The 27,554-nt window shown below is 40.7% G+C and overlaps 1 protein-coding gene across 2 annotated transcripts; it reads right to left on the bottom strand.

Moving 5' to 3' along the window:
- Nucleotides 1-340: 340 nt before the first annotated feature.
- PPARA (peroxisome proliferator activated receptor alpha) lies at nucleotides 341-26,505 on the bottom strand. Of its 2 annotated transcripts, XM_058022631.1 has the most exons (9): nucleotides 26,210-26,505; nucleotides 23,804-23,926; nucleotides 22,156-22,211; nucleotides 9,964-10,208; nucleotides 7,990-8,150; nucleotides 6,905-7,043; nucleotides 4,315-4,517; nucleotides 1,075-1,522; nucleotides 341-898 (listed from the first exon to the last, which is right to left on the bottom strand). In XM_058022631.1, exons 4-9 carry the CDS (start codon nucleotides 10,169-10,171, stop codon nucleotides 651-653), a joined length of 1,407 nt encoding a protein of 468 aa, XP_057878614.1. In that variant the 5' UTR covers nucleotides 10,172-10,208; nucleotides 22,156-22,211; nucleotides 23,804-23,926; nucleotides 26,210-26,505; the 3' UTR covers nucleotides 341-650. The 2 variants fall into 2 exon arrangements, with proteins under 2 accessions (XP_057878614.1, XP_057878613.1); XM_058022630.1 differs by lacking the exon at nucleotides 22,156-22,211.
- Between the last annotated feature and the right edge of the window lie 1,049 nt (nucleotides 26,506-27,554).

Genomic DNA, 27,554 nt, shown 5'->3' with positions numbered 1-27,554 from the left:
TTAGATGACTCTTTGGATTTTGTTTATTTCATAAGAGAACTCTTTTAAACCTGCTCACCCTAAGTATGCCAACATAACAGTAGATGAAGCTGTACATCATTTCATGGAATTAAAGCAACAATGGATGAAAGATCTTTCCAAATTTTTAGAAGTGTATGGACAGTAATATCTAGCCATTTGCTACACCTAGACTGAATGCTTTAAGAAAAAGTGTTAGCTGGTTCTCAGTAGTTACCATTAGGCAAAAGTGCATTGTCTTTCTGATTGTGCAGATACCTGGAAGGAAGGTGCTGAATTTGTTACATTAATACTAAAATGACTAAGCCAAGAGGAAATACAATTTTGTTCATTTCTGTTACTTAACATTCTGATTTATTATACAAATATGTATTCCTTACCAATCTTCAAATTTCCAAATAAAAGAACCATTGTAAGACACTTCATTGAGCACTCTGACCAGTATTTTTCTGCAGCACTTTTTCAAAAGAAGACAAAAGATCCCAAACCAAAAGAAGTGTAACACTCCAGTTCCCCAGTTTTAGATTTTTCCTGCTCTGGGCTGAGTGAACAGCCCATAACTGTACAAGTAGTTTTGCTCCCATCTGTATTTCTCTGTCTTTAAATATTGTGGAAAAAAATACTAAAAGTCCTTAATACATATCCCTGTAGATTTCCTGTAGTAAAGGGTGTAAATGTGCATCAGATTCAGTCTTCTTGATTATCTGAACAAGCTGAGCATGCTCTGTGACCAGCTGTCGGAGGTCAGCCATTTTTTGGAGAAGTTTTGGGAAGAGGAAGGTGTCATCAGGATGGTTGTTTTGCAAGTGAAGTTTCAGTACATGCACAATGCTCTCCTGCATTTTTTCAATGTGTCCTACATTTACAAGACCAGGACGATCTGTTCTCAAAACAAGCAAAAGAATACATGTCATAATTTTATAATGATTCCTCAAAGTGTACTTAGTGGTAGAACTGAATCTTCCAGAGGACAGAAGCTTTTCCATTAAAATTTTTAATTCACGAGAGGGAAGTATTAAAATTTACTACCTTAGAGAACAAATGGGTCATGCTTACCTCCACAGCAAATAATGGCAGCAACAAAAAGGGAAATATCGCTATCATCCAAATCCAGTGCATTGAATTTCATTGCAAAATCAAATTTTGGCTCCATTATATCACAGAATGGCTTTCTCAGGCTTTTCAGGAACTCCCGGGTTATAAATCCATTCCCATAAGCCACCAGCATCCCGTCCTTGTTCATCACAGAGGCCAACATGGCAAATATGGCTTCATACACCCCATACTTCAGCAGTGTCACCTGATCATTCAGGTCCAGGCTGGAGAAGCCAGGGATGGATTTGGCAAATTCTGTGAGCTCTGTGACAGTCTCCACAGACGTGCACTGGCAGCAGTGGAAGATTCGAACCTCTGCTTCCTTGTTCTGAATCCCATTGGCCACCAGCTTTGCCACCAGGGTCTTCTCTGCCATACATAAGGTATCCATATCATGTATAACAAATGGCTACAGAGAAAAAACCACTAGTTCAGTCACTAAATAATGGTTATTAATCATTCTCTAGCTAAAAAATAAGAATTTTGCTAAACTTTAACTTCCATGCTATTGAGTCCTCAACTATCACTTTGTCATCAAGACAGTGTATGACAAACTGCAATACCTAACAAGTCAGCCCTGCAAGCAGCAATGCAAATAGTCAGATGTAAAGATGTATGGCATATGTTTAATTTAGTTTCATCTAATAGTTACAGTGAAGCTCCAGCACTCCTGTGCTTGGGATGCACAAATCCCTCTCAGAGCCAGTCCCAGAGGGTTCACAAAAGACTTGGATTACCTTCTCCAGAAGTCCAGGTTATTCTGCCTACACTCCTATTGATTCCTAAACTAACTACACTTGATGCACATCATGATGCTTTCCTGAAGTCCCCTAGGGGGAAATTACAGGCAGTAATTTCAATACAGGGCAGCATATTTGCTTAAGAATGTAAACCCTGCACTTCTCTTGTGTTTTATTATCAGATTCTCATAGACAATGTCCCAATTGTCCCAACTTTCTAGCTGCAGTTGGTGCTGAGTCATCTCCAAACAGAGGATCCTACTAGAATGCAAAGCACAAAATCCCATAATCCCATTTGTTTTGAAAGGTTCGTGCTTTACAAACAGATGAGCCACTCTCTTAAAACATCATTATCAAAAGCAGCATTCAGACTTTCTTATGAACAATCAGAACTCAAAAATATTTTGATATATATCTGCAGGGCAACAACCAAAATGAAGTGCAATCCACTAAAGAAAAACAACAAACCCCAGTTGCTTCCCAGCCTAGCAAACTCACAGCAACTGACCTTGAACAGAAACTCAGTTCCACACACAACAAGCACCTTCCTTGTGCTGCTTTGCTCAGCTCAGATTGAACAGCATGGGGAACACATAGGTTCTGTCAGGAACTCAGAGGATTCACTTGTTTCCTTCAGAAAACTGTCCAACAGGTCAGGTTCCTATGGTTTTCCATTTTAAAATGTTTATGGCTACTGGACATTCCATCTCACTCCAGCACAGTTACACAGAGCAGAACTTTCCATGGGAAGGTGGATATGAGTGGAAAGTGGCAAAGCAAGAAACACAACACATCTCTAAACCTTTAAAAGATGTACGCTATCTTATATACTTTAAAAAAAAATTCATTTCAGGATGCAGAAAAGAGGCATGGCTAAGGACTTGGGAGCTAAATTAAAAAATGACACCTTGTCATCATGAAAAATGCTCATTCACTCTGAAATTAATTGTAGTGGTGCCAAAAATTAGGATTCACTGAAATTAGCTGTTAATACACAGTTCTGAAACAGGTGGGTTGCTAACAACAAAAAAACCACCTTATTTTAACATTTGCTTTTCTGCTGAAAAATCAAAAGAAAAAGAATTTTTTTTTTTCTTAAGAGAGTATGAAATAGTCTAAAACCCCTTTGCTCTTCCCTGCATATGGAAAAAATTGACAGCAGCCTGTTTGCAACATCCTAGGGCTGATTCTTCATTGATTTTTCTGTGCATATTCAGCCAGGCATACACGTGCTGGTTACTGTTGGCTGGTCAGTCCCTTGGCTGTGGGACACATTCAAATACAAGAACCTGGATTAGGTGCTCTAGGATCCATCCCTGCATGTGTGACACAAGCTGTGGCTTATGGTTCTGATACAGGGTAAGAAGCACAAAACTGATTTTCTGCAGAAGCCCACTCACTGAGAAGCTAAAGGTGGTATTTACTGTAGGCTCATGTCAGCCTGTACCCCCTAAAATGTTTAAGCCTGTGCCTCATTTTACACACCTCTCAGTGCAATGAAAAAGGCTGGGATAATTCATGTGTCTCTCTGCTAATGCAGAAAGCTGTAGGCTAGACTAGACTAGACTATTATATGCCAAATTCCATAATGCAGAAGACAGCTTGCTTACCCTTTTGATAACACTCATCCCCACACTTACATGGTTTTCATTATGGCATATGTAAAGTTTCTTCCCTGCACATTTTTACTGAAACTGAAGTTACTGATAATATAAGATAATTACCTTTTACATAAAAGTAACATAGATCACAGCAGAGCTTTAATAAATATGCATAAAGTGAAACAAGCAAGTCCTTACATTGATTATACTCTCCCATGCGCTACTAAAAAAAAGCAGTTGATCAAATTAGGTAGACCTTGGCTAAATTACCCTGAAAGAAAAATAACTTCTACAGCAAATGTGTCTTCACAACCTTGCTTGCTTCTGCCTTTCAAAGGAACCCTACAGAAAAGACCAGGAAGGCTGGGTGAGGAAATGGCCAGCACTGTGAACAAAAAATTACAAACTCAAGTTTTCTTTCCCCTCCTGCTATAAATATTATTCTGATTAAAGGAAAAGTCATGCAGAGCACCTGCACACCCTACAAGCTAATAGTACTTATCCTGGCATTTGTGACAGAAAAATGCATTTTTTTCACTGTCATAATAGGAAAATAATTTTGAACCTCTTGAACATATCAAGAGGTATTCATATTCAGATATTCATTTTTTATTAAGAACAATAATTTAGGGTTATGAGTTTCATTTACAAGGAAATCACCTGATTTTCCTATAGTTTCTTATTATTCTGATAGTGGTTAAAAGCAACCATATTTACTACAGATATTTCCTTTGAATATTTCATGTCTGTATTACCATGATATTTATTTTCTAAAAGATTTGCTAAAGTGTCTAGCAAATTATTACAATCACTTTATACACCTGTCAGTTTTATTTTAAAGTAACAGAAAAAGTACTTACTGGATTGTTATTGGTTTTCCCTGCAAGGATGATCCTAGCTTTAACCTTGTTCATATTGAAGTTTTTCAGGTAGGCATCATGAATTCTTTTGGCAAGTGATTTGAGATCTGCCATTTCTGAATCTTCTACATAATTTTCACCTGTCAGAATTTCTGCTTTGAGCTTGGCCTTCTCAGACCTCGGCATTCGTCCAAAACGTATTGCTGATGGGAAGATATAATTGTAAAACAAGCACAAATCATACAAGAACTTAAGCCTTTTACCATTGCTGATCAGAGCAGTAAGATTTTTCTGTCTAGAAAAACAGGTAGAGGTGAAGAGGTGAAGACATCACTCCCTTCCCAACACAGTCAGTGACTAATATGCTAAACTGAAGGAAATCAGGTGTTTCAGAACACAAAGTGCTATCTGCAGTGGGCTAGAACACATTCCTTTTCCCTTCTGCATTACCTAAATATACTTGTATTTTGTTTTCTCCTTACTGAGTTCTACAACTCCCAGTGTGAAACTCAAAGTCCACCTTGGGAGCTCTTAAAACACTAAATAAACTCGTGACAGGAGCTTGGCAGAAAGCACACACATGAGCTGGAGAGCTGCAATGGAGCCTGAATCCCACTGCTAGCTCAGAACCTGCAGGGGCATCCAGTTCTTCACTCAACACATCTGTACTGCCAGTGGGAAGCCCAAAGACCTGCATTTACAGCTCAAAGGCAACAAAGTCTCCTCTACCTTCCACACTCCATACTGCTTTCCCAACAGACTAACCCTTCAGGACTGGAGAGGAGAACAATCTGAATATCCAATCCAGTCATTGGGATATTCTTCTGAGAGGCAGAAGATGCAAGGCTGAAACACCTCTGGGTATGGAGGTCTCCTGGTTTTTGGGCAAGTGGTCTTGCCATTTATGGGCACTTCTTCAGTTTCAGTTTCAAGCTAAGGCAGCCCCATTTGACCCTTGGGAGGTGTGCAAGGGTTTGAGATGGCTCATACAGTGAGTTGCTTGTACTGCATTTCAGCCTCCAAGCAGTGAGGACAGGACCTCAGTGCTTACACTGACCAATTCAAGGCATGAACACCATCAGCCCTTCAAGGTGCCCAGGGATCTTCTCATGACATAAGGAGGTGACTCTAGGCATGATCTGAAATACAGCTGTGGATTCAATGGAAGCCCAACAAGGAAAGCCTGTTTGGAATCTGGCTTAGGTGCTTCCTTCACCTTAAGGTGGTCACACCAACATGTTGAAAAAGTGGAACAATACCTGCTCTAAACTAAAACTCACAGTTTTAAGACCTTACACATGGGTGTAAATTCAGTTGTAGTGCTTTTCCTGAGAAGTATTGCCAGCAAGTCAGCAGTCATTCCCTTTCCCACATGTTTGCTGCAATAAAACTGTGGCTATTCCCTTCAAATGGAGCACAAGGTGGCCACAGTGTTTTTAGTAGGATGAAACAGCTTCACATGGATGTCAGTTCCTGCCAGCCAGCACTGCTCCCTGCTCAGCTCCCAGCCTGAGACGTCACTTTGTTGCCCAGTACACTTTTTGAGGATGGTTATGCCCAGTCTTGCAGACACTACCAACCCTCTTCCAATGCACCTCCATCTCAGTCAAGGCTCACTACAAGAGAGCTAGGCTTCAGCAGAACCAGAGGATAAACTCTGCCAATGCCTCCTGCTGGGACTCTAGACTACAATGTCACAAGCAGCTTCCCCAGTCATGTTCCCATCCCAACTGCATAGTTTCCTTCGGAAATTTGTGTCCTAACCCTCAGCTTTTCACCCATCCCAGTGTTTTTGCCTACTTTCACCTTGCACCTTCCCCCAGGTTCAGCCTGGACAATATCACAGCCAAGCAGGGAAAACCACTGTCATCTGGCCAGGTGAGATGTGCTTTCTCATGGCTTGGCCTCTCCCTCTTCACTGGTGCTGCTCAGCAAGCTCTGTCCTGCACAGAGAACTGCCTTGTGGGCTGAAATTGGTCTGTAAGCCACAAGCTTGCCACTCTTATCTTAAATCACTAGCACAAACAACAATATAACTTTTAAACTGGATATCTAAATGCTCTGAATTTTAAACCATTCTGTTTAACAAACAACCTACCAGATTCCTTTTGCACAGTCAGCATAGACCTTTGCCCTCCCTCCCCACTTTCTGAACCATCTGCCCAAGAGTTGTTGCACTGTAACCTGAAAAATAATGAAGGCTGCTTTCCTACAGATTTCTATCCTACATCACTCCCCCTCACAATGAAAGCAGTTGTTCTCCTACTCTTCTACAAAACCCTTAATCAGAATTCTTCCAGGATTGAAATTTGTTTCAATGGCAGTACTGGTGCCAAAGTTCGGGGGTGAGGAAAGCAAATAAATGAACATTCATATGGACAAAATGAGATGTAGTACAACTGTGTAAAGCTCATAACAGCACATTTGGCAGCTCTGTATCAACCACATTAAACTGGCACCCCCACAGTGACCTATCCCATAAAAAATCTGAGGTTCAATTCATGTGTGTGAGGAAAAATGCTATCCAAGTGCCTGCCTCCAGCAGCAGACTCTGGGTAGGAACAAACAAATGAAGGGCACTCTTACCTACCATTATGTGACATTCCAACTGAAAGGCACTTTTGAAAACGACAATATTGGCACTTGTTACGATTTTTTTTCTGAATTTTGCAGTTGCGATCACATTTATCATAGATGAGTTTTAAACGAATCGTTCTTCTAAAAAAGCCCTATAAAAAGTTTGAAAAAAACAATATGTAATATTAATGAGTGCTGATTACTAAGCTTCAATCATACAGGTAAAGTTCTTTTTTTTTCTTTTACCATTTATTGTAGAACAGCCTCTACCTCCACTGCTCTTTCCAGGATGTCTCCAGTCTGCAATGCAAGGTTGCTCACACACAGGGACAGCAAATCCAGAGCCATCTCAACATTTTGTGTCACATCACACAGCAACATGTCATTTAGGCTGTGGGACACACCTGGCTAGGATCTGGTTGCCCATCTCTAATAGATATTCTGCATTATTCCATAAGATTTACATTCAAATTATCATACTGACATGATGCATGAAAGAAAGCTGTACACAAATACTGTTATTTCTCTCATGTTACCTTCTAATATAGGAAAAAGATGGAAATCTAAAACATTAAAGGAAAAAGAAAAGAATCTTATAATTCATGGGTCATATCATCTCAAGAATTATGCATTAATGATAAGAGTAATTTGTGCTAGAGACATGCCCTGGCCCCAAAACTACAAGAAGTACAAGACTCAGGGATTCAGGCAGCATGTGGTGGAGGTGAGAAACTCGGGATTTGTTGGTTTTATAACAGGAATGTGTTATACTCCTCCTAGCCATACTCCCAACACAAAATGGTAGTGGAGCAAGAAGGTTTTGATTTTTTTTTTGTCACAGTTTAGTGTTTTGTTTTAGTATTTCACTAACTAAACACAGAAAAGCAGTATTAAAATTAGCACTGTGAATTGCTCCTGCTTGATGAAGGTCTGAGTTATGGTATCTGCATGACTTACTTCAGAAAAAAAGACCACAGACAGGAATTGTAATGGCTAGAGATATAGTAATGAAACATTTATATATCAAATGTTTATCTTCATATAAACATAAATAAAGTAACATGATTTAGGTTCTTAAGAAGAAAATTATGACTGTACCTTACAACCTTCACAAGCATGTACTCCATAATGGTAGCCTGAGGCTTTATCCCCACAAATTCTACATTCAATGTTTAGTGCTCCACTGGATGATTCATCTATGCTACCTGGAGCTGTGGCAAAATTAATGGATGAAGGACTGGATGCTGGTGAAAGGGTGTCTAAAAAAAAGGAACACTTCATAAGCAAGATTGATACAATTTCTATACCAACAATCACACAAAAAATGAGCTTATTCTAAAAATAATCTTGTGTTAATAGTTATTAAGTGAACTAAGAGTTTAATCATAATTCTTTGAAAAATAATTCATATTTCCAGTGCAAACACAGACAGAATACAGGGTGTACCTTGCTAATTTTGATGTGACATGGGATGTCAAAAAGGAAAAGGCCTTACTGAAGTGACTCTGGCAGCAAGAACTATTTGGGTGATAATGGCTCCAATAAATACACACCACACCACACCACTGCTCTTGGCAGAAAGGTTGTGCACAGCTCATCTTGGCTTTGCATCTTCCATCTCTTGTGCTGCAGGGATGAGCAGGGCATCTCTTGTGGCAGCACCACAAGAGACACATTCTTACCTCACTCAGATACACTTCAGATACATGTAAGGACTCCTGACATTTGGAAAGCTGCTCATAATTTTAAATGATAATCTAAACTGAGGGCTGAAAAGCAGATGGAAGAGCCCTGCACATCAGCAGAAAGGCTGAACAGATGTTAAAAGGAAGATAACACAAATGCCTGATTCTAAAATAACCTGGCTCAGATATTTTGTGTTTTTCTTCTAATGAATTCTACAATGAAATAAACTCGCCAGACGTGCCACCAGTGGATGAACACATTACAAAACGAACACGTTCCTACCTTAATTATTTCAATTAATATTTCCACCTTGTTTGAGGAAAATATTTTCTGAGGCCAGAATTTCTTTTATCTTCCATCTTGCAACTTGCACCACAAGACTTCAGCAAATTAATGGGTGTGTTATTTTAACAGACAGATTAAGAAACACTCATGAATGTAGGTCAGCAAGTATTATGTTGGAAAAAAAAACCTTGGCACGGAACTCAGAGTCTCCATTGCCAGTGCTGCCAAGCCCACAGGCATCAGAGTCATCAAGAACAGCCTAAACCCCAGGATTTTTTAAAAGTGCTATTTCATTTTACTTGCCTTATGGAATATGAGCCTTGCAAGCTTACATTCTGCATGTTCTCTGACCACAAAACCAGCACATTTTGCAGTGAGCACGGAATACTCCATGAGAAGGTGACAGCAGAAGGTGATCTGAATTATTGTAGGCCTTGTACACACCTACACTCAAATAATTGTAAAGCCCCTGAAGGACCACGTTATAACCAAATACATACATAAAGCACATTATAACTTTTCCTGTACAAGGCATCTCTCTCATGAGAATGTCTGCAACCAAAAGGGAACAAAATCATAGTTCTAGAAACATTCCTTCAGTCCATAGTGCCAGAAGGCAGCTCTCCCCATTCCCTTCAAACCCACACTGTTCAATTGCCTCAGTTCTACTATTCCAAGGTGAAATAGGGATCACAAGCTGGGAATTGATCTAAAGTAAGAACCCCCCAAAACAAAGCATAATGCAAACTAACCAAAAGGTTAACAGTAAACTGCTTCACATGGTCCTCCTGCTAAAAGACTTGCAAACACCCAGATTCAACAGGAAAAACTTACTCCAGTGTCCTACAGCACTGCAGTGATTCCCACTTTGATCTCCCAAAGCCTCTGACTAAAGGCTATGTAACTTTATATTAAATCATTCCTCAGTGATATTTGTCTAATATATTAACTTTAGCCTTAAGTATTTTAAGATTGTGCCATAATCAGCTTATATATTTCTAGTGTCACTTCATCATAAACAATAATTACAGCATTAAAGTAGTTATTAATTTCTACCATTCTATTTATAAAAGAAAGTTTTATGTTAAACCACACTCTTACCTGTTATAACAGATCCATCAGATCCTGGACCATTTCCCAGTGACTGGAATTCTGTTAAACTTAAAGCTCCAGAACTATCATCACCTAGGGACTGGGACAGGTCTTGAATGCTCTCCATATCTTGTAGGAACTCTCCAGATAAAGGGCTGTCTATATCCTCCTCCTCCAAGGGAGTGAGGGGATAGAGCTGGTTTTCAGTGTCCACCATTTTGATCAAGTAGAGCAGTCACTTAAACCTCTTTATACTGGTGAAAAAATAATTAAAAAAAAAAACCAAAACAGATATTTAAAAAAAAATTTTTGAATCAGTTACAGCACACTGAATACAGGATTTCTAATCCAAAAGTGAAATATTATTCAACATTCTATTGCTCTGGAAGCTTTATGCAACATGAATCATCAAGAGCACAGGGTGGGGAAAATTCCCCAAAAGACTTCAAGATGAATGAAAGTTATGACAAGGTCAATCTGTAGATGGTTGTTTTCTCTCCATTGTTGAGAAAAGTGTTTCTACAGAAGGCATTATGCACTTCCCACCAAAACTTATAACAAACATCAATATTCTACTCACTCTTCTTGAGCAGGAGAAATAAAGGCAATGCTGTCACTATTACTAAGCTGCCATCTCATTCTACCAGAAACATTAGTGCAGATCTATTTGCACAATTTCTCAATTTCTCTATTTGCCCAATTTGCTCAATTTCAACAGGATAGTTTTATCCAGAAAAAGGAAAATCATTTCTATGTCACATAGTGCAGCAAGCAGGAATATGTAGGAGAGTTAGTATGTGAATTTATCCATGATTTCCAGTTACAGACAACAGGGATGTTACTGTGCCCACTGTGCTGGTGGGTGAGAGCTGGACACACAGCAGGGAACAGCCCAGAAACACCTGGAGCTAACTGTGCTGTTTGCTCTTAGTTATCTACTCACATCCCTGACATAACCAGAACATACTCAGAAAAGAGAAATCCCTTGTATGTAATTTGTGGAAAAAAAGTTAAATTCCTATCTGTATGATATATCTAATTGGTGATGGGGGAAACAGAAGGATTGTATTCCTCTGCAGACATTCAGCCCCAGGATAGCTGGGGAGGTTCCAGTAGGCACTGGGCTTCTTGCACCCAGTGTTCCCTGCTGAATCACATACACATCTCTCCAAGTACCACTTCTTCATCCAGCACACATATTTTGAAAAGATTAAGAGAAAACTGAAGTCTACCCTCAACCAAAATAGGCATTATCTGTCGGGAAAGCAAAGGAAAGGCTTGAGAGCTGACCTCTGGACATGGCAACAGCTGCCTGGTATCCCCCAAACCACACCATACCTTTCCAGGTTTACAATCAATATGTAAAATTCAGCAGCCTTTTTAGCTAAATTTCTGTAAAAACAACCTAATAGCTAGTGAAACATAAATGGAGTGCTTCTTGTTTTAACTATTAAATTACATACCCTTTTGTACTTTCAAACACTACAATTAAATTACAGCTGCTTAATCATTAGCACACTTGTCAATGATTAACTGGTACTTAAGCAAGCATGGCAACAACATAACAATTTCTGAAGACTCAAAATATACTAATATTCACAATACTGACAATTAATTGTTTTATAAGCACAGAAAATCTGTAAGTAATATGCCTAGTATTTATGCAGTAAAGTGCCTTCTGGCTTCTCTTGTGTTCAGTGCATGTTTGCACATGCATATGCTTTCACTGGCAGGTTTCACATAAGATGCATTGATCCTTGCTTGAATGAAAAAAAAAACTCCTAAAATAAAAAAGGCTAATGAGTATGAAGCTCATTTAATATTCACAGAAAGAATTTAGCTTTACAAAAAGCCCTGTACATGTTGCAACAGTAGATGTAGTAGATGCAGCATGATGATTCCACTCAAAGATCTGTCTTCTAAGTATTGATAAAAATTCTGTGCCACAAAGACATTGGCAGAGGATTTTCTCAGTTTCCCCATACAATAATTCAGTCTCCATAACCCCTTTCTTATCCCCAAGTCACACAAACCAAAAAAAGATAATGGAACATAGAAGAATAAGGACCCCATTTCATGTAATTATGGTTTTAAGGTCAAACAGGTTTTACTCTCTCACATCCTGTTATCTCTGAAATATGTCTATTTTCACAAGAAGTCCTTTCCCACCACCTCACTGTGAATACCCACTGAGTAACTTACCTATCAACTTGAAATCAGTCCCAAAGAAATCAGTCAGATTATTAAAGAAAAACACCTCAACATGCAGCTATCAGTTACTTGCTTCATTTTTGGCAAGGGATGGAGGGATACCAAACCTCCAGCCCTTCCACATTTAATACTTGCCTCACCAGGGGTAATCTCTGTAAGGAAACAGGTCTCTGAGATGCAAAGGTCTCTGGGAACAGTAACAAAGTCTGATCTTTCTGCATAAACAAATTGATCGTGTAAAGGGCTTGCTTGCAAATACCAGGGTTAAAGTTGAAACAGCCATTACCTCTAGGTCATTTGGAGAATGCTGGGGTTGAAAACAGCACATGTAAACTCGTGATTGCAATAGATATTTTTAGAAAACTTCACTGGATAGGAAGAGCCTTGAATATGTAAGAATATACATATGTAAGAGCCTTGAATATGTAGAATATTTCCAATATTCTGATTCAACACAAAAAATAGAAAACAGGATTTGGTACCTACAGTGTGACAGCCAGACTTCCACCTGGCAAAGGATGCATATTTTCTAATTTATCATGTGATAATTTATTCAATTTTCATAGTTTGTAACTTTACATACTTGTATTATTTTTATTTTTAAAAGTATTAACAACATAAGTCAGAGAACATTTTCTATGCATGAGATGAAAAATTTTTGTAAGCTACTCCTTCATCAAGACTGCCAGTTGCACACCCCATCTTCAAAAACACTCACCCAGAAAAATGTCATCATTCTTCCCTTTACTCAGCTGTACTCCAAGATACCATATGCAACTTGTAGGTACACTTGCCTTCAAAAGAAATCAAAATTCACATACTCTAATTTTGAAAATTGACAGCAAAGTTGTAAAGTCAGGATCTTAAAAGTCACATAAGGAAAAATTCTATGCAAGTTTGATTTGAATTCTCTCCCCAGCCCCATGGCAGGTGAGTGAGCAAGTGGGGCTTGGTTGCCTCCTGGGGCTAAGCCCAGCCAAAATGACAAAATCAACACGGAATTTTTTTTTATTTTGTTTATTTTGTTCAGCCAAACTCAAGGAGAACTTACTGAGCTAGGAAGCTTTGTTTCTTTGGACCCAGGATTTTCTGTGCCAGTGGAGTTTAAATTACATTGGCTAGTGTATGTTACAGATCAGTGTCTCTGAACAGGACCACTCAAACCCTCCTTTACAATGTTACTAAACATTTCAGCTGATTTCTAGACCTTCAAGACTATATATTCACTATTTCCCTTTTTCACTTATGTAACACATTTATCATTCACTAAATAGTTTTAGATATTTGTTTTGCCAAGATTACTGTTTAAGAACTAACTAATAACAGGGCAGCAACAAAATTATTCAGGAGATAATGAAACTATTTCTTTCAAATATCATACCCTCTCACTTTCACACAACAGATGCAGTCACTAATGGAGAAAAAACTACAAAGAGAAATTAATTTTCAGCAAACAGAAATAAGAGAGGTAATTCATCTCACCTAATGTCAAACAGCTCACTTAACATGTTTGGGTTGAGTGGAGCTCAATGGAATTTCCAGAGCCATGACTGATCTTGGAGGCCATGATTACACACTAAAAACGAGGTACTTTTCAATCCAACCACTTCCCTGATCCAGTTCACTGCAAAGCCTTACAAATATTAGTGCTGGCTCGATGGAGAGAGTAGAAATAAGCAGCTGGGAAGAGGGACACACGTGCTGCATGGCCAAAATATAACTGCATGTGCAGCCTGAAGCCCCTCTGCAGAATCCAGTGTGGACAGGCTGGGTCTGCAGAGCAGGCACTTGCACTGCCTGAGGTGAAGAAGCCAATGCCTCTTGGGTCTCCTGTGGGAGGTGAAAACTGCTCTACAGATCAGACAGCACCTCTATTACATTAAGGGGTATTACCATCTTTTGGCAGGGCTGTGGAACTGTCATGCAGGCTGCTATGTGCACATCCCATAGATATTCACCTTCCAGCTGCAAAATTGCCACTGAAATCCAGTAATGCCTGGAGATCCAGGCACTTACTCTGAGGTGACACAACACGATCCAAAAAATAAATAACAAAAATGAAATTAAAGTTCCAATGCTGGAAACTCAAGCTGAGAGTAGAATCTAGCTCAAAGAAAGACTTCAGCTGCTGGCAAAGAATAAAGCAACATCCCAGCATCAAGTGGCTTTCTAAAGGAGAATTTTGAATTCAACAAGCCCCTCAAGACCCTGGTAACTAGGAACTATGTTCAGAACACTTTATGTTTACACTGGCTTCATATTAGACAAGAAAACAGATTGCACCATATCTCATGCACACCATTAGACAGCCAGCCTGTACCAGACAGCTGAGCTGCAGACCACAGCTCCTGGGTATGGTGCAGTAGGATCTGAAGCCTATGTTTAAAGGAGCCCCTGCAATCCCTCTGGCAGCAGGAGCCACACTTGGTTTCATCAGCAGCAGGACAGGAAGGTTTTGCAACCTTTGCCTCCAGGCTCCAAAGACAAGACTTACAGGTCTGTCACCTCAAGTTTACACCTATCAGCAATCATGCTTGCTTTCTTCCACACAAATGGATGCATCAAACATGGCATTAATCAAATTTGCATCAAGGCCCTTCTGATAAAGGAAAATCCCATATTGTAAAGAGGGCAGATTGAGGTGTTGTTTAAACTGCCTTCAAGCTCAAATAGGTTCAAGTCTGCAGAGAATGCCAGCATGACTGAGATGTTTTGGTTGTTTGGTTTGGTTTTTCTCCTCTAAATGTGAGTTTTCATATCCAAAAAATAAATGCTTTGGAGGTTTCTGTAACTGGGAATAGGAAGACTTGACTTTTCTGTCTACTGAATGCTGAACTGAAACTAGACTCAGAAATAGCTGCATGTCAAAGTAAAGCTTTCAAATCTCTTTTAAATCTATGTCTGCTGAATCCTTTAAAGAGCTGTCTACTCAGAACTTCAGCATAAGTCAAGAGTAATATAAATTAACAAACCATATAATACCATACTCAGGGTTATTGAAAAACCTGTAAAACCTGTAATGTTTTCCTTCAATTTACTGTTTTCTTCAAGAAGTATTTTTGGAGGGACCTTTGTTGCTTTGGGATTTTGTTTGTTTGTGGGGCTTCGGGGATTTTTTTTTGTTGTTGTTGTTTGCTTTGTGTATTTTGAGTTCCTAGGTTTTTGTATTTTTTAACTACATTATAATTCAATCTGAATTTTAGACAGTACCAACCCCAAGCAAGCACTGCCAAAGACTCAAGTGAAAAACTTTGTGTTAAAAAAGTCTTTTGTCTTGCTTCAACTTTTATAGTCCAGATACATGGAAGGCCTAAAAACCTCTCAATTTGTAATGGTGTCTGTTTCCATTTTTATAATCAAACTGACTATCAGCCTAATCTATAGAATCAATACACTACTGTTAATATGGTTTAAAAAAAATCAGCCTGTAAAGCAGTATGAAGGAAGATTATTCAGTTTACATTAGTTGTTAATGCACTTAAAGCAAATATTCATATTGCAGTTCATAATATCCAGTATTTTTGAGGCATAACCACTGAAGAAAGTATATTTTATTAACAAGAGACTCAAAAGGACAAGACGAATTTATTTTCTGCAAGAAGCTAAGCCATGGCATCATCTTAGTAACCTCTATGTTATAGAGCAGTCTGTGTTCTCTGCCATGTGCTGCCTCTCAGGCTCACTACAGTTCCACCAATGCTGCTCACAGCTCACCAGAACTTCTACTGAAAACCCCACTCCACTGTTACATTTACCACTTTGCACTTGCAACACACTCCCCCTTTTCCTTTCCCCTCCCAAATGAATCCCCAGCTTTTGCTCTTTATCCAATCCAGTTCAATGTCAGCTTCTCTTCAAGTCTATATTCCAACAGACTTGAAGAGAATATATTCCAATATTCCAGTCAAATGATTCCATGCTTGAGGAAGATTCCAAAGTTTACATGTGCTAATCACAACAGTTTGTGCTTCTAAGTTCTACAGATTCTAAAGCCTCTGCGACAACACCTGGCAGGCCATGGAGCTGAGAGAACACACTGCCACACATGCTGGGTGTGTGTGCTGAGCACTGACATGTGGAGACCACAACTGCTGAGAAATGCAGATCTGGTGCATCATCTAAGAGGCTGCTCCTGCTGCATGCACATCAAAAGCTGGGCTCTGATTTATGATTGATATTTGAACCAAGGAGAGGTCACATTCAGACAAACACGACATACATGTATTTGCTATTTGATCCAAGAGCCAAGGTCACGTTCACACAAATGTGTCATCTGAGTGTTTGCTTTATTTTTATTACCCCCTTGATGAACTTCAAGTTACTTTACTTTCCTCACATGTCCCAAAAACTCCTAGCCCATTTATTTGGTGTGTCCCAAAAACTCCTTGCCCATTGACTTGGAAGTTGCCAGGTTTTTCCAAGTTTTGCAATACTGTATAAATGTCTGATGAGCTAATTACATAAGCCAAGCTTTTGAATTGATTAACAGTTAGGGACACCTTCATTTCAGAGATCAGAGCTCAGATTGAGGCTAAATCTGGTTGCATGGTATGGCTGGAATTAAGGGAATTAAGAAAAAGGAACAAACCAAAAATCCCACAAAAACTGCATCTTATGAACTGCAGGCATAGATGAGATGCCCTAAGCCATAGTCAGGTGTTTTTTTCCTAAAATTAATAGATAACAATAAGTTTGAGTGGTGAAGTCAAAGCTGATTACAACATGTCCAGCATTTACAAACAGCCCACGCATTTGCCCCAACATGCTGCTCACTGGGAACCAGATCCTTCAGACTAAATTGGAATGCTGCAATTGTTTCCTTACACATGTGATTACTGCATCTCAGGTTATGAAAAGTGTGTGCTCAACAATTTTCTAACTATGCCCTGATATTCCACTGAGACCTCATTTGTTGAAGGACACAGACATCAGAGGGTAACAGGCAAATAGAAATTGCATTTTAGAGTGGTGCCTAAATGATTATCTCCAATATAATCAATTCTTGTACTAAATAAAATGTAAGTCCCTTGCTAAGTCTCTTACAGAATACATTTTCACTACATATGGTAAAAATAAACTTCATAAGGTAACAAATTAAAGACATCTGTGCAACTGAAATTGTCAATTAAAATTATAATCTAATATAGACAGATGCAGTGCAAGGCAAAATTTTTGGCTTATTGATGGTGCTGCTACATAAACCTCTCACTCAGAAGATTTACTTGCTCACATGCTTGATAAAAACACCCAAAACCAAATAAACCCACAAAAACGTAACATACATGAATGTTTTGTCAATGAAAATATCATACCTTTTACAAGCATAACTGTCTAGTAACTCCTCCTTACAAATGTGCAAATTCAGACATACTATATTTAGGAAAAGAAAAAGCCAATTGCCACTAACTTAAGGTCCAAAAACCACTTGGATGCACTTTCTGAAACTGATAGTATTTCAACAATATTTAGGGTTCATGTGTAAGTACAGATAACTTCAAATGTTCTTACAAAACAGGATCTAGAAATCCCTTTTGGCTTTTATCTGCAGACCTTTATGTGTGATAGCAAGTGGTATATATTCTTGATATTAACATATTCTTTAGTATGTTATCATAACATATATATATAATATAGATATTATAACATAACATATAGCAGTAACATACTCTTTTGAAATTAGAATGCTTGCTGTGTAGTAAATAAAAATACTTGTCTTTAGCTGAAATGTTATAAAAGAACCATAAGAAATAATGACATAATCTTTTGTTTTCTGAGCATATTTAACCTTCCTGTATTATTTCAACCTTGCTTATTCTTCAAAAGAAGAGCAATGGATTGCTCCTATGACATAAATACTTCAACTCATTCATAAATACAACAACCTCATTCAAGGCCATGCATTATAGATGACAGATGCCAATTAATTTTGAGTTTATTGACTGGCAATGAAATTTTTGCAGCTGCATATGGTTTTGTGAGTTTAAATAGCACCATAAAAGTTTGGGAGCACTGAGGCAGTGCCCAGATTTGAGAGCCACCATTCACACAGGTGTTTACTATTGCCCACATGGCACCCCCAAAGCATCACAAACACACTGAGGCTGCTTCAGCCTGAGCTTGCTTGTTCCCCTGTGCTGGCTGGAAACTGAGAGCCAAACAGAACAGACAATTGCTGAATTCACATTGCATCACTTCCTCAGCAGGGTCAATAATGTGTTTTCCTTTCTTCTTCCCAGCCACAACTTCCATGAAAATGACAGAACTTTAGTGCCTTTGCAGCCATTACTGCTCTCTGTAATTTGAGAAGGTTTGTAGGTTCAGAATTATTGGGCTGGGGGCACAGGACAGCAGACATACTGCATAACCTGACAGGTAACTAGACCAGAAGAGTAAGAAAACAATCCTGAAAATTGCTCTCAGTTTTGGAGGAAAACTCTCTTCCAAGATTGATCTGGACATTTGCCTGCACCACCCCCTAATTCCTGCAGACATCTTAATGGCAACATTCTTCCTGAATAAAGAGCTATTGTTTTGGAACAAAACTTTCAATCTGCAAGGAGAGGAAAATAAGAAAAAGATAAATTGAAATTACTTAATGCAAAAATTTGAAAGGTGTGTTTAGCATATGGATTTAAGATTGTGAAAAGTTCCATTTGAGTCTTACCTGCCATTTAATGATTAGGCCTTGCAACCTCCCATTTTTCGTGGGACTAAATTTTGACTGGATTTTAGACAGATACAACTTCTCCATCTGACAAACTCCCAAATTTTGACACACTGATCTCATTACACGTGTCCTGCTCAGAAAAATAGAAATAAAAAAGCCCACAACTTTGCATCTGCACCTTTTTCTACAAAAGCTCTCCTACTTAAGGAAAGTAGGAGAGACATGAAATTTCTTAGTTTTCTCTTTTTATTTATAGATTAAACTTCTGGCTTGGGCTCCTTATCATTTTGGCTCAGGACAAAAGCCAAGTTGCTTTAGTATGTGATACTGCAATTACTGCTTCCAAGACCAATAACAACAAAAAATGTTGTTCCAAAAAATGTATGTTTCTTCCTCAAGAACACGTCCTTTCAGTCACCAGCTCACTCCCCATCCCAAATCTCAGGTGACAGTCCTTTTCAATATTCTTTCAGCTTTCTTTCCTTCTCCTCTCTCACCCACATGAACCCATCCCAAATCACCTCCTTCACCCCCTTGGTGTTCCAGTCTCCCATCTCAGCTCCTCCAGCATCTGCACAGCTGCACCCCCCTCACCATCTGCAGCTCCTTGCATGATTCATCACCAACCATAACAGACCAGGATTATTCACTGGCTGAAAAGCTACAGTGGAATTTACATCTGTTTCTGGAAGACATTCAAGAAGCCTGAATTCGCCTTCTTAGCAGAGAACACCACCACTGTGTATTTTCAGTGGTTTTATTTCCCTGATAAACTTTATTCCCTTGTGCAGACATAATAACATGACTTATTTGATAAATTAAATTCAGCTTAGCAGAGGGATTTATATCCTTTTAAAAATAATGACCCTCACAAAATGTTACAAATTTAGGCCTCTTCTGCTTGCAAGTGTCTTTCTGAAAATTGAGTCATTCCAATGGGCCAACTTTTACACTCTTCTACCTGCACATAAAAATGTCATCTGTAACTAGCACCTGAAGTTTTTAGTTCACTTATTCTTTATTGTGCTAAAATTTTACTCATTCATTAGAAATACTTTTCCTCTTGTTGCTCAGCTATTACGTTTAAGTAAATAAACAAATGAAACCTGCTAAAAATAAACTAACTTCAATTTAATGTCATGCCACAACTAGAGTGGAATGCAAAACAAAATTCTTTCACTTTTTCTTGCTGGGCTTTTTGTTGGTTTTGGTTTGTGGTTTTGCTTTTTTTTGCTAAGAGAAAGACCTTCAGTTTTATTCTGACAATTCAGACATCCCTACCTTTAAAAGTTTTCCTTTGTGATAAATGTATCACACAAAACCAAAGTTTACACTGAGCTAGTGTTACTGACAGGAGCCTTGGCAACAGGCATGAATGCAATTAATCTACATTTTTTGGCAAATGGACATCAAGTGCTTGTACTTGCAAGCTCCTGACGTGTCAGATAGAGGATATACTTGGGACACATGACTTCACAGCTCTAAATCAGGTCACTCACTACAGTGTACAGATCACAAGCCTCACACTCCTGCGTGATCAGAAAGTGCCAAACTATACCCAATTGTTTTCCTGCCATGTTTTCCCTGCTTATTCTCTATGATGTGATGGGTATCTGGTGCCCAGTTTAACAGCAATATCAGCACTGCTGTACATCTGCCACCCCACTCCTTCTAAGCAAGAAAGCATCTGAACTGCAGAAAGGTGGAGGAAGAATATGAGTCCAGTGGAAGAGCCAGGAAAATAAAATCCCTTTTTAAAACCATGTATGTATTTTCATATTCCAGTTTTACTTCACTTTGTAAGGCATTTCAGCTGCCTTGAATCAGACATTGCAAGAGCAGTTATGGGGGACACGGCACACAGTCCTCTCCCAAGCAGACTTACTGGCTGCAAAATAAGGTTACTTTAAGGGTACCTAGCCAAGTCAGCTTAAGTAACACACATCAAAAGGATGTCCCTTCAGTAGCTCCCTGGCACTGCCGTGTCCCTCTGTCCTTCCAGCCACGCTGCTCCCCGCCGCCTGCGCTGGCTCTGGCGCTGCCGGGTCCCGCTGGCACCGTGAATGGCCCGGGCCGGAGCTGCCCCGGAGCCTGCCCGACACCGCCGTGGCCCGGAGCGGCCTGAGAGGCTCCCAGGAGAGCGCCCGGCCCGGGGCACTGCTCACTGCTCTGCCTCCCTGCATCCCGACACTCCGGGCCAGCTCCGGGAAAGTCCCGGGCCAGTTTAATTCCCCAGCACTGAATCGGTAACACAGGAAAACCACGGACAGCTCAGAGAGCTGAGCAGACCCACCGAGGGGCAGCAAACGGGACGGACAGAGGAGCACGGATGGGAGAGGGAAAGGAGCACAGATCAGATCCAGCCATGCTGTGCAGCCACACTTCTTCTTGCTGTAGCCTGTCTTTGCAGGGCTGTCAGGAACCACCGACAGAGGACATTCCATTCTTTTTTGCATTTATGTGTTCGTTCATACATGCTGAAAATCAGGTGCCCAGAGCATATATTTATCCTGAAAATATTGGCCTGTTTATGCACAGTTTCATCTGTACATCCCCAGCACAGAACCACAGGTACAGCTGCTGCTTTGTTCAGAGGCAGTAACCCTGTGCTGCTTGTCTCTCTTACCTAGGTACTAAAGCTTGTCTCTTACTTACAAAGCTGCTACCTGATTTGATCACACTGGCCTGCTTAACTGCACACAGCATGTGTGCATTTTATATGTATATATAAATATATGTAGCTATTTATATATATATATATATATATATATATATATATATAAATATATATATATATTTTATGTATATATGTGTGTATATATATATATATGGCTATTTGGTAATCTTCCACTGAAAACTGCCAATGAGCCAACAGTCCCATGGGCTGCAATTAATTGTATTTTAATATCAGAGTGTAGGAATTAATTGACAGCTCTACTGGAGGATTCCTCTGTTCTGTTGGACAAAAAGCCACCAGGCACTAATTAACAAGAGCCTCCAAAGCAGCCTCCTGACACAGCACCCACCTTCTCCCTTCTCCTCCCCTGCACATCCAATTGGTTGCACATTATATTCTTCAGCCTTACTACTCCAGGGAATGTTTTCCATACCTGTTGACTAAAGATGCCAGAGAGTTTGGCTTGGTTTTGTTTGGTTTTGTTTGGTTTTGTTTAATGGGAACCTGCCCCATGACTGCAGTGTCAGGTACTTTGTACAACTCTTCCTGAAGCAGTAACACTGACAGCAGGCTAGCAAACATCATCAGTAATTCAAGCCTTCACTTTCAAGTAAGGTTTTGCAAATAAAACATGAGCTGTTCTTACCTTCTGAACATTCATGTTCAGTGGTTTGCTCGGTGATTTGTTATATCAATCATTTCCTGTAAATAATTTTTAAAACAAAGCAGGCATGTAGCACTTCTTTGTGTAACAAAACAAAACAAAGAATGGCAATACAAGCCTGTATTCAGGTAATAGAACTTACTCAGCATAAGAGTGCTGGATGCATGGATATACACAACAAAACAGTAAGATCTGCCTCCAGATCTTAACCACAGGCTGTAGAATAGTTTCAAATGATCCACTTTTATGATTTTTTGTTGTTGTTGTTAAATGTAAATAATATTAAGTCATTGCAGAATTATTTTTCCATTTAAAATACATCAAACTCTAAACCATTCACCATGATAAGTTCTCTCAGCTGCAGGATGTTATACACTCAAAAATGAGCAAGGATTTGCACAACCAGCACTCCAAACAGCAGCTCTGGTTTCCTTCCACATACTTCTCAACAAAATGAAAACAAACTCATGAGATACAAAAATATGAAATATGAAAATATTGGACTAACTTGCTTTCACATGTATTTCATCTGCCTGGAAACATGCCAAAGAGCTGCACTACCTCAGTACAACTCCAGCTCTCTGCTCTGAGTTCCTCAAGGCAGACACATTTTGGAACAAGTTTCTTTTACTATTTGGAAAGATTTAGGGAATAATTTCTCAGTTTATTAATCTTTTAAAACCCATGACAGTGTATCAGCATTTTTAGAAAGGGATAGGTAATTTGCCAAATGCTTGTCAATCTCTCCTACCCTTAGTGTTTCCACAGGTATGAGACAACTTGAACTTAAACCAAGAAATTTAGATGAACACAGCACCACAGGACAAACTATGCCTCTTTGGTAGTTTGCATCTTTCCAAAGTATGAAATATTTTAACACCTTACACACATTTTAAGACTTAGCAAAGCCTTCAACACAAACCAGTCATGTAACAGCTCCAGCCTCAGTCAGGATTAGAGTGCCAGGGAGCTGTGGTTTATAATTTATAGTAATCTGTGCACGAGAAGATTCACTGGACACAGAAATTACACTTCTTAGATATTTAAAGACACATGCAATGCACTTATAAATAAATATTGTTTCATAAGCAGAAACTATGAGAAGTGGTATGAGGAAGTGGAGTCAGATTTGGCAACATCTCAATGCCACATGCAATCTGGTCACACAACAGTCTCACATTACTTGAGTATCTTTACAACACGTCAAATATCACACTCTTGGAGAGATTTTAGCTTTGAGCATTGTGATGATGAAGAGCCTAACCTTACCAGGCTTTCTACCTCAGTGAAGGATTCAGCCTTCTACTTCATAAAATGTCATTCAATGTTTAATTTAACAGACCTGGTCCTTTGAAATGCTGAGCACTATACTTCTAAAATATTAAGAATTCAGAATTCTACTGACTAGCACCTAAGACAGCAGCAGATATCAGACTATAAGGAAGATATCAGACTATAAGGAAGATATCAGACTACAAGGAAGTTTGACTTTGCTCTCCTGACTGTACTACTATTTTCTGTTTATCAACTATTTACTGCCACTACATGCTCAGATTTCTTTCCTTGTCATTTGACTATACATTAATCACTTTTTACAGAGATTCTGTGCCCAGTCCATGTATGTACTCACCCCTTCAAGCAGCATCTTGCAAGGCTGAAACAGAAGTTGTTTTCCAGAATCTTTTCCCCTTCCATTTCATGTGTAGATTGGTGATAACAAGCAGTTCTTCATCAATAAAAAGCTGCTGACATTCTTAAAAGAAAAAAAAAAAGTGTCAATAAAATTCCCCAGGGCTTACAATACTGATTTTGCATAGCTATGATGTAATATCACTTAAGAAAAATATTTCTTTATGCTTCTTCTGAAAAAAAAAGCTTTCATTTCTCTTGGGCTAAGATAATTTTTTAATGATTGAGTTTTTTTAATATGTCCCTAGTTTTACAGCTGGACCACACTGACATCTAGCTAACTAGGGAATATAACTGGTATATTCCAATATAATTCAGATTTTTTTCTTTCATACTAAAAGAATTCAAAACCACTCAACTGAGAACACTATAGTGACAGCCCTGTGCTATTTTAATTATCTGTTATAGAGTAAAATACTTTTACTCCTAAAGAGCATTCTCACAAAGTCTTTCTGTGGACACCTTTAGAGCAGTTACATTTTCCAAGGTGCACACACAGCCCCATGAGATGTCTTTGCAATTGACCTTTATTTTGAGGATTTACATCTCAAAGGTAGAGATTTTGGTTTTATATACTTTATAAGGTCTATATATTTTTAAAAAAGCATATATAGCTAAAAATATCAAACAAATTAGAGATGCAGAGAGGTTTTGAAAAAGTGGATTTAAAAAATGTTTAAAATCCAAAATTATGTAAGAAAATATGGTTGTACATTTAAGAAATATGAATTCAACTTCATTTGTTTTCCAAGGTAAGTATGGTGTTTTCTGTTTTCCCCCTTGCAAAAATATGACATGTGCAACAGAAGCAGAAGTCAGAACCCAAATCTCATCAGGAAAGCTATAGAAAAGTAAGGACAAGAATAGAGCTGTTTGTAATTTTGAAGTTCAAGCTGCTTCTGAAAAAATAATAAGAAAAGTTACGTTCCCTTGGGACAACAGTGAGCATTAGAATCCATTTTTTAGAACAAGATTAGCATCTTAGGCCATATATCCTACTCTCCTGTAGGACATTATTGTCCCTTATATTTTTATAATACTCTGCACACGAAATATTAAAAGCATAACAGCACAAAATCACAGCTGAAGTGTAACCCTCTCTCCATGGTTTAAAATTCATTACACCCTTTATGAGGACTACAGTATTAACAGAAAATGAGGACACTAAAGAACTACTTGGAAAGCAAGTGACAAACCCACAAGGTGTTTCCAGCAGGTAGCCAAAACTCCCCATGCACCTGACTGTAGAGGATGACAGTCAATATAAAGCACCAACAGCTTGATAAGAATGTTTTTTTGGACCATGCTAAGAGTTCCTTCCAAACATGGGAAAAGACAGGAGGCATGCAGTCTGGGGAGTTCCACAAACCTCTGGTAAGGTCTGCATGCCCTCATCCTTCCCATACACTACATTGTATTACTTGAAATTCCCAAAGTTGCCACTCAATGTCACTGGGAGCCGATGGCTGCTCATGCCAGCCAACAGAAGTTACGGTGCTGCTTTGGGTTCAGCAGACGTGTGACCACATCACATGAACCACAAGTGCCTCAGTTCAGCACGAGACCAGGTAGCAGCCTCAGTGCTAAGTCAGTGGTTCAGGATTTACAAAGGAAATCGTTTTTACAGCTGATCCGTTTTGCTGCCTGCAAAGCAAATTTTAATAGGTGAGCAGTGCCAGATGCCAATGAGAAAAGTCCGTGCATGTTCTGTAACACAAGGAGTTTGACCACGATTTTCCTTCACAACAAAACTTATGCAACACCTTTATTAGTGCAGTACGACTAAGACACCCAATGCCAAAAGTGCCAAACATTATCATTCCAGATAATCCTGTGTGACGAATCCTGTGCTCATACTTCCATCAGAGAGCTTAGGAACAGCTTCCCGTGTCATTGAGTGAGACTGGGCCAATCTTAATATGAATTCAAGGCAACACCTTTTCGCACTCCTTTCCTTTGTTACTCCTGGAATGCTTTTTGAAAAGCAAGTATCCAGCCCCACGGGGACAACCAAGAAGGCGGCAAACCGCAGAAGCAAGTCCCGGAGGCGTTCCCAGTGACCTGTTCCTCGCCCTCGGGACAGAGGACCCTCCTCTGCCCAGCCGGCCGGGAACAGCACAGCCCGCCGGACCGAGCCAAGCCAGCAGCGGGCACCTCCAAGCACGCACTTTCTGCCTCGTGCCCGAGTTCATTCCAGGTTAAGGGCAATCCAGATGTTCCATTTGGGACACATGACAGTTGCCAACCAGCCCCTCGCGTGACAGCCCCTCGCATTACCCCCTTCTCCGTTCCCACCTCCAGCGCCCTGAAACCCCGCTCCCCGTGGGCTTCCCGGGAATCTCTTTACCTGCGCCGGGCCGGCTCTGCCCGTCCCGCAGCCCCTCGGCCCCGTTCCCGCAGCCGGGCCAGGGCTCCGCTCCGAGCGAGCAGCGGGAGCCGCTACAGCATCTCCCCGGGCCGGCTACCTCCTGCTGCTGCTGTCCGCCGCCGCTCGGCCGAGGGCTTCACACCGCGGCGCCGGAGAGATAAGTAATAGCGAATGGCAAGGGAGGGGAGGAGAGGAAAGGACAGGTCATTAGCAAAGCCGCCGCCGCGTTAGCGAGCCGGGGGCGTCACCCAACCCCGGGCGGGCGCTCCCGCCTCCTGCCGGCGCCCCGGCCGGGACACGGGCACCGCGCGGGCAGAGGCCGCCCCTAAGGCAGTACCGTGCATCGCTGCCACGGGCCGCGCAGGGCGGGGCCGGGCCGAGCCGTGTCCCCGGCTGCCGGCGGGGAAGGAGCGGGAGCGGGGAAGGAGTGGGGGGGGAACGGGAGCGGGAGCGGGGCGGGAGCGGCCGGTGACAGGTCCCGGAAGTGAGGTCGGCACACACCTCCCGCCGCGGCCGTGCGCCATTGGCGGGGCGGGGGCGGCCCCGCTCCCCTCACACCCCTCACTGCCCTCACACCCCCCACACTCCTCATTTCCTTCGCTCTCTTGATTGCCTTCACTCCGTTCGCTGCCCTCACACCCCTCATTGCCCTCACACCCCTCATTGCCCTCACACTCCTCACTGCCCTCATACTCCTCACTGCCTTCACTCCGTTCGCTGCCCTCACACCCCTCATTGCCCTCACACTCCTCACTGCCTTCACTCCGTTCGCTGCCCTCACACCCCTCATTGCCCTCACACTCCTCACTGCCTTCACTCCGTTCACTGCCCTCACACCCCTCACTGCCTTCACTCCGTTCACTGCCCTCACACCCCTCGCTGCCCTCAGTCCCTTCACATCCCTCCCACCCCTCACTGCCTACATTGCCCTCACATCCCTCTACTGCCCTTGAACTCCTCAGTGCCCTCACATCTCTCGCTCCCCTCACAACCTCCCGGCTCCCGTTCCCTCCGTGCCCCCGCATTTTTACCGGCACACGGGGCTGAGCGAGTCGAGCCTGAGCCCCCGGGACGTTCGGTGAGGGGCGCAGAAAGCCCCGCCGGCCGGAGGGGCGGCCCGGCTGCCTGAGGGCCGGCGAGGAGGGGCCGTGGCTGTGCCCAACCATCTGTGCCCTACGAAACACTTCTCAAAATCATATAAATGCGTGCTTGCTTTCACGTTTGCATTCCATGTGGGGAAGAAAAAAAAAAAAACAGCCAACCAAACCCAAAATTTAATCAGGAATCTCACTTAATTAGTGAGCTGAGTAGTCAATGGCACAGT

This window comes from Melospiza georgiana, chromosome 4 (genome assembly GCF_028018845.1).
Source record: "Melospiza georgiana isolate bMelGeo1 chromosome 4, bMelGeo1.pri, whole genome shotgun sequence".
Classification (NCBI taxonomy): domain Eukaryota; kingdom Metazoa; phylum Chordata; class Aves; order Passeriformes; family Passerellidae; genus Melospiza; species Melospiza georgiana.
Note: the sequence above shows the minus strand (reverse complement) of the source record. Positions and strands in the feature narration are given on the sequence as shown.